The sequence below is a fragment of the Arvicola amphibius genome, chromosome 9, assembly GCF_903992535.2.
Source record: "Arvicola amphibius chromosome 9, mArvAmp1.2, whole genome shotgun sequence".
Lineage (NCBI taxonomy): Eukaryota > Metazoa > Chordata > Mammalia > Rodentia > Cricetidae > Arvicola > Arvicola amphibius.
Window position 1 is genome coordinate 114970483 of NC_052055.2, and position 13778 is coordinate 114984260.

The window sequence follows — 13778 nt, forward strand, 5'->3', positions numbered from 1 at the left end:
CAGTTTTAGAGATCCCCCCCCCCTTTTTTTCTGATGATGAAATATTTGCAGGCACATAGGCAGTCTTGGGCACGGACCCAAACATAAATATGAAATTTACTATTATTTTATATATAACTTACATGCGTAGATGGGGGGGTGATTTTATGCATCTTAACTCATTAGCGGGGAGGTCATTTGGGTGCAGAACCCTGCATGTGCATCACGGAGTTCAGGGACTTTACAGTTTGGGAACAGTTTAGATTTACAGATGAGGACACATGACCTGTTGCTTTTGCTGTGGATCCTTTCTTGAGGGGCGGCGGTGGTTTGATTGCTTTGTTTTCTTTTGCTTTTTTCTGATACTTTGAATTGAATGCTGTACCTTGTGCTTGCTAAGTTTGTGCACCACCGCTGAGCTACTCACTCCAACCCCACCTATTTATTTTTTTTTAATTATTACTTCAAAAACTAAAGGGAAACAGGGCTGGAGAGGCGGCTCAGGGGTTAAGAACGCTGACTGCTCTTCTAGAGGACCCAGGTTCAATTCCCAGCACCCACGTGGCAGTTCACAACTGTCTGTAAACTCCAGTTCCAGGGGTCCAATACCCATGGCAAAACACCAATGCACATTTTTTTTAAATGACTCTTACTGACTACAACATCTCATTATGGGCCCTTGACCTACCTATTTGCCCTGGGGGTGAGAAGGTTTCTTGGGCTAGGACCTTCAGGGACCCTGAGAGCTCAGCCCAAGAGGTCCAGAGGGTGAAAGACCCACACCCTCTCTTTCTACTGCAGATCGAAGTGAAACTTTCCGTCAAGTTCACGAGCAGGGAGTTCAGCTTGAAGAGAATGCCTTCCCGCAAACAGACTGGGGTCTTCGGGGTCAAGATTGCAGTGGTCACAAAGTGAGTGGCGGTTGATGTGGGCTTGTCTGTGAAGGCATGCTGCAGGCAGGTCTTAGTGCCTGGCTCTGCTGGCTGCCTTTTAGAGGAGGGGGGTTATGGAGAGAGGGATAGGGAGAGTCTTTGCTTAGCCACCTCCTGTGTTTATTGCAAAACCAGCTCAGGAATGTCTCACCTCCTGGTCAGGAACTGCCCAAGTGCAGGACTTGCTTCCCTCACTTGGGATGTGTTGTGATCCTGGAATCAGGAATCTGTTGAGTTCCTGTTGAACAATTTGAACCTTGGCCCTCTTGTCATGAGCCTGTTGCCAGGAGATGCCTGTTTGTTGGTTTGAGGGCAATTCATGGGGATCCAGGCCACTTCCTCCCAGACTTGAGCCACTTCCCCAGGATGGGATATTGGCTGCACCATTCATTGACCAGCAGTGACATGTGTCCAAGCACACGCTTGTCCTCGGAGAGATTCCGCTTCCAAGCTGTTCCAGAAAATGAGGATGTGCACTCCGGGGAGGAAGACACACCCCTCTTTTCCCCCCATGTAACTATGGGATTGGGGCTTGGAAGGGACCTGGTTGTGCGTGTCTGAGTCCGGCTGAGAGTGAAGCCAAGTTCATGCATCCACACAGCAGTGGTTTCTAGCTTCAAAGCATTCTCCTTCCAGAGCTGTACCAGAAGGCCCAGAGGCTGTCATAAGAGAAAGCCTTTAAAATGGCAAGCTGCCTGGGTACGTGCAGCATGTCCCAGGATCGCTATTGCTGAGATGAAACACCATAACCAGAGAAACTGAAGGAGGAAAGAGTGTATCCAAATCACTGCTCATCACTGAAAGAAGTCAGGGCAGGAACCTGGAGGCAGGGGCTGATGCAGAGGTAGTGGAGGGGTGCTGCTTACTGGCTTGCTCTTCATGGCTTGATCAGCCTGCTTTCTTATAGAACTCAGGACCGGCAGCCCAGGAGTGGAAACACCCACAATGGGCTGGGCCCTCCCCATCAATCAGTTAATTAAGAAAAGGCCTTACAGCCAGATCTTATGGAGGCATTTTCTCAATTGAGGTTCCCTCTTTTCAGATAACTCCAGCTTGTGTCAAGTTGACTTAAAACTATCAAACACACAACAAAATACACGGTGTTTACCCTATGCAAACCTTAGCTCTCAAGGAGCCTCAAGGGATTCACTGCACAGTATTCAAGTGCCTAGGCCAATACCCTGTCCCACTTCCTGTCTTAGAGGTGAGAGTCTTTTTCAGGACTCCAGGAAGGTTTTGGTCCATTCACAGCCTGGGAGCTGTACTTCCCATTGTTGCCTAGAAAAGCTCCTGGGTTGAAGATGAGCTCAGAGCACTTACCCAGCATCTGTGAGGTATGCACGTGTGCCCTCCAGCACCATGGAAGAGAATAACAAAGCCTCCTGACCTTCCCACAGCATTATATATATATATATAATTCACAATATGATTGGCTGCTTCAGGTTCTTAGAAAGTTCCTGATAAAATATATGCAAAATGCCTAAGAGCAGCAGGAAGGAAAACTTGCCCAAGGTTATATGTGTGGCCTTGAACTCTACACACCTTCCTCTCCCCCTGCAGGAGAGAGAGGTCCAAGGTACCCTACATTGTGCGCCAGTGTGTGGAGGAGATAGAGCGCCGGGGCATGGAGGAGGTGGGCATCTACCGCGTGTCTGGAGTGGCCACGGACATCCAGGCACTGAAGGCGGCCTTCGATGTCAGTGAGTATTGCCTAGCAGTGTGGGACAGATGGGTGGTGTCCACACTGAGACTCCCGGGGGGCCTAGAACACCAGTCTCTCTCCTTTCCTTCCTTTCTGTTTTATTATCTAAGAGTACAAGGCAGAAACTGGACGCAGCAATATGAGCCTGTGTCTTAACCTCCAGGAGGATAAGCCAGGGGTATCTACTGTCAGCCTGGACTACATGAGTTCCAAGCTAGCTTTAGCCTTATAGTGTTTTCCTGTGTCAAATAGATAGATGATTGATTGATTGATTATTGATTGATTGATTGGAGGTTGATAATTAGTACCTACAATCCCGGTATTTGTGAGGTAGAGGCGCAAGGATTGCTGCAAATTCAAGGCCATACAGGACCACAGAGCAAGACACTACCTCAAAAATAAAATAAATAAATAAATAAATAATGAATGAATGAATGAATAAGTAAATAAATAAATAAATGTGAATGAATGAACAGACAAACAAATAAATAAATGGGCTTGAGAGATAGTGTGATCTGGGCACATTGATGTTATCCTGTAGTTGCATCTACTCAGGAGATTGAGACAGGGTCACTTGAGCCCAGGAGTTCAGGCCCTGCCTAAAAATGTCACATCTCAAAAGAATGAGAAATGAATGGAGAGATAGATGCCTTAGGAAAGAGCACGGACTGCTCTTGCACAGGACTCAGGATCGGTTCCCAGCACCCGCAATCCAGTTTATAACCACCTTTAACTTCAGTTACAGGGAATCCAGTGCCCTCTTCTTGCCCTGTGGGATCTTGCATGCATGTGGTGCACATAAATTCATACAGATACATACATGTACATAAAAATAGCAAGTAACTCTTTTAAAAAGAAAAGACAGGAATCCTTCAGATGTCTAGCCACACCCACCAAACTGGACCGTGGCCTTCCGTAGGATGTGGCCTGATGCTTTGGAGTCAGCAGGAGGAGCTAAAGCCCCATATAATTTGACTATGGCCCACTTGAGAATGGCATGGGACAGTAGGCATGGCTATGACCCAATTTTTACTGGTATGTCTTGTTTCTACTTGTCCCCCAAACCCTCACACACTGCAGGGGAGACAGAACTGTCTCCAAATGCTAAACAAGGACCTTGAGATCCATAGACAGTCAGTCTTAGGTAAGGTTTCTATTGCTGGAATAAAACACCAAGACCAAGAACAACATGGGGAGCAAAGGGTTTATTTCAGGTTACAGCTCCCAGACCATAGTCTATCTATCATAGAGGGAAGTCAGGGCAGGAACCGAAGGCAGGAATTTGGAAACAGAAATCGAATCAGAAGTCATAGAGTTATGCTGCTTAGTGATTTGTTCCTTGTGACTTGCTCAGTCTGCCGTCTTATACAACTCAGAACCACATGACCAAGGCACTGTCTACAGTGGTCTAGACCCTTCCACATCAACCTTCAATCAAGAAGAGCCTACAGGCCTTTTGTTTTTGTTTTTGTTGTTGTTGGTTTTTTTTTTTTTTTTTTTTTTTTTGGTTTTTAAGACAGAGTTTCTCTGTAGCTTTGGAGCCTGTCCTGGAACTTGCTCTGTAGACCAGGCTGGCCTCAAACTCACAGGGGTCCATCTGCCTCTGCATCCCGAGTACTTGGATTAAACACATGGGCCACCACCGCCCAGCCTACAGGCCACTCTTATGGAAGAATTTTCTCGGTTGAGGTTCCCTCTTGCAGGTATATCTAGGTTTGTTTCACCTTGACGAAAACCAACCAGCACAGGGTCCTTACCCAGCGTCCCCAGAGAACAAGAAGATAGAAGCAGGACTTGGCAGGGCTTTGTACTTACAGAGTCTTTGTACTGCTTTCCTGACCTGGGCCATCAAGCACCCTTTGGTGAGCCTTGCTGTACCTTCAGTTTCTCTGGACAACCAGAGCAGACCTACTGTCCAGTGCACAGGACCAGTGGCCACCTAAGTTCAAAGAAAACACCTAATAGGACCACAGAAATGACCTTAATAACCCCAGGCCCTTCCTGTCAGAAGAAGCTGCCACCCAGGCAGCTGTTCTATACAGGAACAGAGTTGCCCGATTCCTACCTAGGCTCTGTGAGCTCTACCTTCTCCTGCCCTGGCCTGCCTGGCTCTGCAGCTGGACTGCCCTTCGCAGCACAGAGCAGAGGCATGGGCAGAAGTGTGAGATATTCTTGTTTCCCAGCAACTCTGCCCAGACTCCCTCACACGGACGCTTAGGAGAAAGAGGACAGACTACATAAAGGGACTGGGTACACACATTTGCCAACATGGTGGCGGTCACGTTACCCAGGCAGGGTTTCAGGAGCCCAGCCCACATAAAGGCTCCGTTTCTATGTTCTTTCCAGACAATAAGGATGTGTCAGTCATGATGAGCGAGATGGACGTGAACGCCATTGCCGGCACGCTGAAGCTTTACTTCCGCGAGCTGCCCGAGCCCCTCTTCACTGATGAGTTCTACCCCAACTTCGCAGAGGGCATTGGTGAGCATTGCTGGCCTCGACCTTGCAGGAGGCATCCCCCTCCCTCTTCTCTCTACTGCCACTGTTAGGAGAGGAAATCACGACTGTTCCCCTCTACTCTTCCATGGAACCCGGTGACCTAAGAGAGCTGGCTGTGTAGGAGACAAAAACCAAGCCATCTATGGGTTGTCCTACCTCTCCTCTCAGTACGGCCAGAGGGTAATCAGTGTCTCCAGCTGTGAGACCCTGATAGCTACAGCATTCCTTTTAGTAGAGCAGCACTGAATGGATGGCTTGCCGGGCCAAAAGGAACCCCTAACACTCGAACCCTAGGTCCTGGCCCAGTCAAGCAGAGAGAGGTTCAAGTCAACCTGAAGGATGGTGCTCAAAGTGGCCACTGCAGTGCATAGGAGACAAGCATAGCTCCTGCCTCGCCCTTAGGGTGACCCAGCCTGTAGAGCCAGTTTACCAGAAGACCTGGACCGTCGGGCCTGAAAGTGCCCTTTGGGTGCACATAAAAATAAGGGAAACTCCCAGGGACTGGGGCAGGGGCCTTTCAACTCCCCAGTTCTCTTTATCCTGACTGTATGTGCTTCCTTCAGAGTTTGGGCTCTGTAGGCCTGAAAGCAGCAGAAAGTGGCCCTGAGCACACCTCTGCCCACAGGCGGCAGCCGTAGGGACACCTGTTGAACAGGTGCCTAGGGTGCTGTTGACCCTTTGAGATGAGAGAAGGCTTTCCGGGTATCTCCCATGCCATCTGAACAACCGCCACAGGGTCCTTCTCAGTGGGGGTTAATCTAAGCTGTGTGAACCCAGACAGTGATGGGTCTGAAGTCGGTGACGTCTTCCCTCCTAGGCTCAGGATACCTCATCTGACATCCTTGGGAGAGGTCTCTGGCTTGTGCTGTGACCCTGGAAACTAAGCTTCCTCTCTCTGTAGCTCTTTCAGACCCTGTTGCAAAAGAGAGCTGCATGCTCAACCTGCTGCTGTCCCTCCCAGAGGCCAACCTAGTGACCTTCCTTTTCCTTCTGGACCACTTGAAAAGGTAGTGCCTGCTTTTCCATGCAGCCAAAGACCCCAGGAAACCGGACGCCAAGGGCCTTTTCTCCTTCCTAGGTCTGCAGTAGTTTCCCACACTAGGGGCCAGAGCCTTTGCCACCCCTGTCCCTCTGCACCGAGACATTAAGTCAACAGCCAGAATTGCACTTGAACTTGTCCTTTACTCCCAGACCGTGGCCTAGAGCTGTCCCAGCTGCCCATTGGTCTTGAGTTCTCTTGATCCTGGGCTTCTCAGACCCTGGGGTGGAATCCTTACCTCTGCCGTGAGTGTGATGTTGAAACAGGATCCTCTGCTTTGGCCTTGCACAGGGTGGCTGAAAAGGAGCCAGTGAACAAGATGTCCCTGCATAACCTCGCCACGGTCTTTGGCCCCACATTGCTTCGACCTTCAGAGAAGGAAAGTAAGCTTCCTGCAAACCCCAACCAGCCCATCACCATGACTGACAGCTGGTCCCTGGAGGTCATGTCCCAGGTAAAGGAAATACTGTAGTTGATGTTACCCTAGCTTGACACAGGTGGTCTCAGCCTACCCCAGCCTGGGTCTTGTTAGTCATTCCCAGCTGTACTGCAGAGGCCTACCCCCTACCCCTGAGAAGGCCAGGAATGAAGGACCCTGGCTACTTCGATTCCCTCTGTACCTGATTAGATTTGCAGGGCCCAAGGCCCAGCATGCAGCCTAGGTCTTAAAACTTCATCATGTATAGTCGGACATCTTCCTAATCCAGGGTGTCTTGACATGTGGGGCTGTTGTCACTGACAGGATCTCTTAGCACCTGAGCTGAGTGAGCCAAGATGAGCTTCCCACCCCCAACCCAGTGCACCCTCTTACCTCTTTGCCCTCCCCTTCTCTGCCGGGACAGGTCCAAGTGTTGCTGTACTTCCTGCAGCTGGAGGCCATCCCCGCCCCCGACAGCAAGAGACAGAGCATCCTGTTCTCCACCGAAGTCTAAAGGCCTGGCATCATTCGTCTCAGTAAGAGGCCCTCAGAATGACCTGGAATCCTGTGACGAGAGAATCCATCCCCGGAGTGGGAACGAGACTCTTCTTGTGGTGTAATTTAACCATTCCCAAGCTCTGGGCCATCTGTCAAGAGACAAGTACCCGAAGCAGAAGGCCCAAGGGGGCCTATGCAAACCATCCAGGTGTGTCTGCAAGTCCCAGGCTGGCCCTAGACTGTAGTCTTCCCTTGTTGCCGCCAGAGGGCACCCCAGGCCAGCCCATCCGCCAGCCTGCGTACAAGGGAAAGATGGCGAAGAGAGTGGTTTTTACGAATCTAATTTATCAGAGTTTAAAGAAAAAAAAAATCTCTACTGGATCATTTGTTCCGATGCACCCTCTCTGGGGAATAGGGACACCGCCAGATCCCTCACTCTTGTGTCTTGAATAAACACTGCTGCTGCTTCATATTGTGGGGGCCACAGCCATGTCCCTGTGTGGGTGGGGACATCTCCATTTCCCTGACTTAGGAGTTCCACTGTCTGTGTACCAGGGCTTGAGTCAGCGCTGTAGCATCTTGACTCCTTGCTGCTTGCTTTGTCTTCCTCCAAGGCTGTCTGTGCAGAAGTAGGTCAGGCTCCTGTTCGCTGATACTCTTGTTTTTGCTAGCTGTGCACTTCTCAGGAGTATACTCCATTGCAGCCCTTAAGTGTCCGGAGACCAGACACGGGGGGGAAGGAGGTCCTGGCCGTGCACCTTACAGTTCCTTCTGCAGGGAGAGTGACCATGTCGACTGATCCCCATTGCCTACCTGGCACCTGTCTCCCTTTTGGCTGACAAAGGCTGTGACTTCTCTGGCCTGGCTCTGACTACTCTCTCTGTCCCTTGTTGTCCCACATAAACATCACGTGATCACATCCTTTCCTTGCTCTCAACTGAGCAGACTCAGTTAACTTTTGTAGAGGTTTCTGCTCCGAAGCAGCAACTTGCTCTAGTGGCTTGTTTTAAAACTTTGATCCGAAATAGCTTTTGATACTTGAATATTTTTAAGTTTTATACATAGTTTCTAATTTTTTTCCTAATGGATTCAGACACCTAATAAGATACTAGAATGTACACCGTGGACGGGCAGTGTCCCGAGCAGCATTTTGTCTTCCTTCCAGAGCCAGCTTTCTTTTTGCTTGGAGTCATTTCTGATGTCTCTGGGACATCGGGAACATGGGAAGAAGGTAAGGAAAGTCAGACCTGGGGTGGGAGCAGACGCCCCAAAGCAGATTGGAAGCCAACCCACCTTCCGCCCTCCCACCCCACATTCCCTGTATTCGGGTGAGAGTTGGGATAGTCTCTTCCTGACCACCTTAGATAGTAAAAAGAGAAAGGGGACACCACCAGTTCTTTTCAAGAAAGAAACCCACAAATCCTTGCATCGTTTTTAAAAAGGTCTTAGAATCCTACACTAGGGAGGTTGGGGCAGAATCGCTGTGAGTTCAAGACCAGCTTTGGCAGCATAGAGCTTCTCGGGCCGGCCAAGGCTCCAGTGCAGGGCTGTGGGACAGGGACGTGGCGTAGACGGGGAGAGAAGAAAGACTATAGACTTGAATCCCAAGCTGCTCCTGCAGAAGGGCATGACTTGGGGGTATAGATTGCTTGTCATGGAGGACTCTCGCACCTGGTCACATACCCCACGGTCCCTCCCACGTCTAGAAGGTGGGTATGTCCACGAACGGCATCTGCCAACCCCACAACCCATGGGGATTCCCAAGAGGCAGGCCATGTATTCCCTTACCGTCTGCTCTTGAACCTGCCCAACGTATTGGGCAGGAAACAAAAGGCCCTGCAGGGTCTCTGTCTTCATACAGTGTTTGTTTAGTTGGCCTTTTTTTTTTTCTCAGCAGAGCCACCCTTTGGTCTGCCCTTGAGCATTTTTGAACCCAGTGAGCTCCTCTAGTCTGGCTGCCCATCATAGTCCATCTCAGTGGCGCTGACCACTGAGATGGGAACCCTGCTGAGAAAAGCCCAACCCAGCTGTTGATTCTGCTCCCTCTGTTGTCTCTTGATTTGCCTCTGTCACCTTGAACTGGAAAGCAATATATGAATGTGCCAATCTGCGTTCCCTCACCCCCCTCTCCTCCCTCGTTGCTCTTTATTTATAGAGGTGTTGTTTGATGATGGAACGATCCCTCTTGCGTTGTTCTAAAAGTGTTCCTCCGCCATCCGGCCATGATGGCACTGGCTGGGGCTGCCTCTGTTACCGTCTCACACCCTGCAGGCCTGTAGGCTGGCAAAGCCACGGTGGGGCATGGAAAAGGCATGGTGTTCTCCAGGAGTGGGATAACCCAGCTTTCCCTCTGCAGAGAGAGTGATGGCCTAGAGTCCATCATGACTGTCCACCAAGCACGGCTGCCAGACTCTAAAGGAAGAAATGCTACTTTCTTACCTTGGAACCTGGGTCCTGGGTACAGTGGGCATGGCTTCATGGTGGTAACCTGGCCTCCCCAGTGGGTGGATGGTTTCTTAGCTGCAATCTTGCTTTTGAGCTAGCTGTCTGTACTACCCCTGTGCCGGAAGGACCCACGAACACTCTCATTAAAGTCTTCTCAGACTACTTCAGTTTGTGGTGGTTTCTAGACGGTCAGTTTCCTCTGAGTTTGAATCCCCTGCATTCCTGGGGCTTGACGAAACTAGAAGCCGTGGGCATAGAGAAGAGCCAGTGGTACCGTTGCCCTCACTGTCCAAACAGGCCATCAGGAGGGGAGGAGGGGCCTGCGTGGACCACAGTGGGAAGTCCTGGTTTAATGGAATCGGGTGCCCACAGGCAGTTGCCAGGCAAGCAGTTTCAAGATACAGAGTAGTAGCTGAGTCCTCAAGCCTGGGGCAGTCTAGTTTGGGCAAAGGAACATAGCCTTGGCTAAGGAGGAGAAAGAGGAACCACATAGGATGTTAGTCCTGACCCTGCAGGTGGGGGAGATGGCAATAGGGTAGCTAGCCAATCCTGCTTGCTCTGCTGGGCCCTGGTTCTCACCTATACCCATACCCCCGTTTTAAGCCCCTTAGCCTGCTGGGATTGCAGGTTGGAGCAGCTGGACCCTACCTTTGTATGGCATGTAGAGTCGATGACGTTCTTAGCTGCCTCTAGCCTTGCCCTCAGAAGCCTGCTTACAAGGAAGCTGAAGCTGGTGAAAGCAGGCACGTGACATGGATTCTTCCTTTGATAGTGGTGGCTTGGGAAGAGCCTTGTCATACCCAACTGCCCTTTGACATCACCTTTGACAATACCTCTAGCAAGTCACCCTAACGCCTCCTAAGACAAGGCTCACTTAACAGAGACTGCAAATGGCCAGCCAAGGAGGGGGTTGAGCAATACCATGTTTCAGTGTGACTCCGGCCTGCAGGGTTGCTCAGAGTAGACTCTCACTGCTCCATTCACTGATTGGCAGGCTGGACAGAGATCACCCTGAAGGACCAAAAGAGCTGCACCCTCACTCTTGGATCCTGAGAGGTCTCAGATACCCTAACCCCATTCCCACTCCACAAGTACATGGATTGACCTTGGATCCGTCCTTCCCAGGAAGCTGTGCGCACAGTGACCAGGAAGGGCTTCTTTTGGTATTTGACTGTCCAGCCCCTAAGAGGTTGCAGTTAGTGGTCTTCCATTGTCTGCCTGGCCCTGTTTGGGAAACTTACACACATGCATACATTCATAGCCTTTTTTGCATCTCTTAACTTTCAGGCAAAAACTGCCTCCTCACCATGCTTCTGCATGCAAGGGCCAGGTCTGTCCAAACCCAGGTCAGTGATATGACCTAGGGGCAGGATAATTCACTGTACCTCAAGTCTGAAGTTATCAACACTTTCAAGCGCCTTTCAAGAAGATTCTCAACCTGTGGGTCGTGACCCCTGGTGGAGGTGATAAACAATTCTTTCACGGGGGTTGCCTAAGACCATAGGAAAACAAATTTGTATTATGATTCATAACAATAGCAAAATTCCAGCTATGAAGTAGCAACAAAATAATTTTAATTTTCTGGTGGGCATCACCACAGCATGAGGAACTGTATTAAAGGGTCACAGCGTTAGGAAGGTTGAAAACCACTACCTTAGAGGAAAATGGAGTGACCCCACTCTACATAGTATCCCAGATCCGGCCTGTGAGCCTCCCTGTCCCCAAATGTACCAACTTTCTGCTAGATGAGACCTCCACCAGCAGCCTTGGCCTGACCAGAATAGTGTTTATTGATGGGGGCACACAGGCTGATTTTCCAGCATCATGGCCTATCAGAGTCAGGGAAATTGCAGAAGGGTCTGAAGATGGGCCCTTGCAAATATTTCTGGAAAGATAAACAGAAAGATCAAAGCAGTGACAAACTGCTCTCGAAGAGTCCCAAATGGCCTCTCCTGGAACAGTGCCCACAGGCCAGCAAGAGCAGAGCAAGATCCCAGCAGAGGTCAAGAGAGCTGTTAGGGTTGGATCCCGCCCATCTGGCTGAATAGGAGTGAGAGAAGCTGACAGGCTATAGTCAACTTCCAGGCAGAGTTCTGTTCTGCATCATCCCCACTTCTTACAGACAGGCCAGCCAGGGATGTGACGGGCATGCCCAGAGATGAGCTCTTAGAGGCACGTGTCACATTCAAAACTAAATTAGAAAAGGCACCAATTACTTGGGGAAAAATGGTGCCAAAACTCCCTAAACCCAGCAGCCCGGCTTGGTAACACATGGTAATATTTCAAGAAAGGCTTCAGAGTGCCCTAGGTTATGTCTCTAGATTTCTGTCCTACGTATGGAACCTGGGAAAGATCAATACAGCTGGGACTGTCTAGCAAGACCATGTTTTAAAGAACAAACAAGCAAGTACCATGCAAAGATGGAGGGGAAAATTTACAGGTCAAGTATTGTCAATGTTGCAGGAGGCACCATGACCAAAGCGAGAGGCAGACTGGACCAAAAGCCACCCAGTGCCTCCACCTGCCAACAGATTAACTCGGCACTTCTAGAACTGAGACAGAAGTCAGTCCTGGTTTTCTGGAGCCCTGTAGTTTGTAAGTTTCTAACACAGCCACATGAAGCTAATATTGTCACACACCTAGGAAAGTCAAGATGCTTCCATCAGTCCCAGGGCCCAAAGCCTAAAGGAGAGAGGCAGAAGCCAGCAAGGCATGCATAAAGGTCACCCCCACACTTGGCAATGGTGCGGCACAGCATGCGGGCAGAAGGCTTGCTGACCTGACCTAGAGGCTGTGGCTGCCCCTCTCCAACCACCGGCTGTGCTTACCAAGGCCCGGAGAAAGTGGAGAGTGTCTTTGCCTGCCGTGTCCTCACTCACCTCTTCCTGTCTCCTTGTGTTCACACCCTTTCACGCCGGTCTCAGTCCTCTGCAAGACCCTCTAGTGTGTTTGGAACTGGTCACCTTTGCCTCACAGACCGCTGCTTTCTAGCCCTCAGAAAGCATGAGAGAGTTGGAAATGTGGGCCAGTGGCTTAGCGCTAGCCTAAGATGCGGCCCCTGGGCTTTGTCACTAGCACTGCAAAGGGCAGAGGCTGGGGCGGGGAGCATCCACCAAGGCTGCCGTTTGTTCTGAATTGGACATCAGTGAAATCCTCCTTGAAGTAGGATGTGTGTGTTGGTGTCTGCTGGGGATCGCATCAAGCATCTTGCACATGCTAAGTGTATGCCTTACCATTGAGCTATAGCCTCACTCTGAAAGATCGATTTTTACAAGTTTTTATTACATCTCAATTATTCATAATAATAGCTCCATTATGACATTGTATACATGTATAAAATCTATTTCAATCATACTCATCTTCCATTTCCTTCTCTTGCCTCCTCCTACTGCTATCAATACCTTCCTCTTCCCGAATAGTTTCTACTCTTGTCATGTGTATGTGTCTTCTGTCTGTCTGTCAATGAGTTTAATTAAGCTTGTTTATAGGAACATGGGTAAGGGTTCATACACAGGAGCCCTGACAACTTACAGTGGTTACAGCCTTCCCCAAGCAGCAGTGAACTAACTTCCTATAGATCCTCAAGGAGGGATGAGAGACTCTTGAGCCTGTAATGCCCCTTTCCATAACAGGTTGTTGGCAGGCATGATCGTGTACAGGACTTGTACAGTTACCCATAGCTGCTATGAGTTCCTAAGCACAATGGCCCCATCACATCAGGAAGACGGCGTTCTACAACACTCTACACCTTCCAGCTCACAATCTCTCTCTAGCTAGTCTTCCCTAATGTTCCTGAGCCTTGGAGGGAATGATAGAGACTTGAACACTCAGCAGTTACTTGTTCTCAGCACTTTGAGTAATTCTAAGTCTCCTCAGTAACCACTACCTACTGCCAAAAGACGCTCTGACCGAAGTTGAGAGCAACACTAACCTATGGGCATAAATATTTAGAAGGCAATTTGATAGGTGCAATGTGTCCCTTGTTTTGGTTTGGTTTGGTTTGGTTTTCCAAGACAGGGTTTTCTGTATAAAAGCCCTAGCTGTCCTGGAAGTTGCTATGTAGACCAGGCTGGCCTCAAACTCACAAAGATCCGCCTTTTTCTGCCTCCCGAGTGCTGGGATTAAAGGTGTGTGCCACCATGCCCGGCACAACATGTCCCTTTAATAAAACAAAAAACAACAGTTCTAGCCTTGCCACTGAGGCCTGTAACCTCTCTGGCCATAAGATTTGATCAGATTTACAGTACCAGGTGTGAATTCCCTCAG

At 49.7% G+C, this 13778-nt stretch overlaps 1 protein-coding gene across 2 annotated transcripts in view; it reads left to right on the forward strand.

Moving 5' to 3' along the window:
- Nucleotides 1-9674, forward strand: part of Bcr (BCR activator of RhoGEF and GTPase) — a 123297-nt gene extending 113623 nt beyond the window's left edge. For both annotated transcript variants that reach the window (XM_038342520.2, XM_038342521.2), the window contains 6 exons: nt 781-890; nt 2472-2611; nt 4960-5094; nt 6014-6119; nt 6443-6605; nt 6994-9674. In XM_038342520.2, the coding sequence (XP_038198448.1) occupies nt 781-890; nt 2472-2611; nt 4960-5094; nt 6014-6119; nt 6443-6605; nt 6994-7083 (744 nt within the window). In that variant the 3' untranslated portion in view covers nt 7084-9674. The remainder of the gene's footprint in view (nt 1-780; nt 891-2471; nt 2612-4959; nt 5095-6013; nt 6120-6442; nt 6606-6993) is intronic.
- The last annotated feature ends 4104 nt before the right edge of the window (nt 9675-13778 follow it).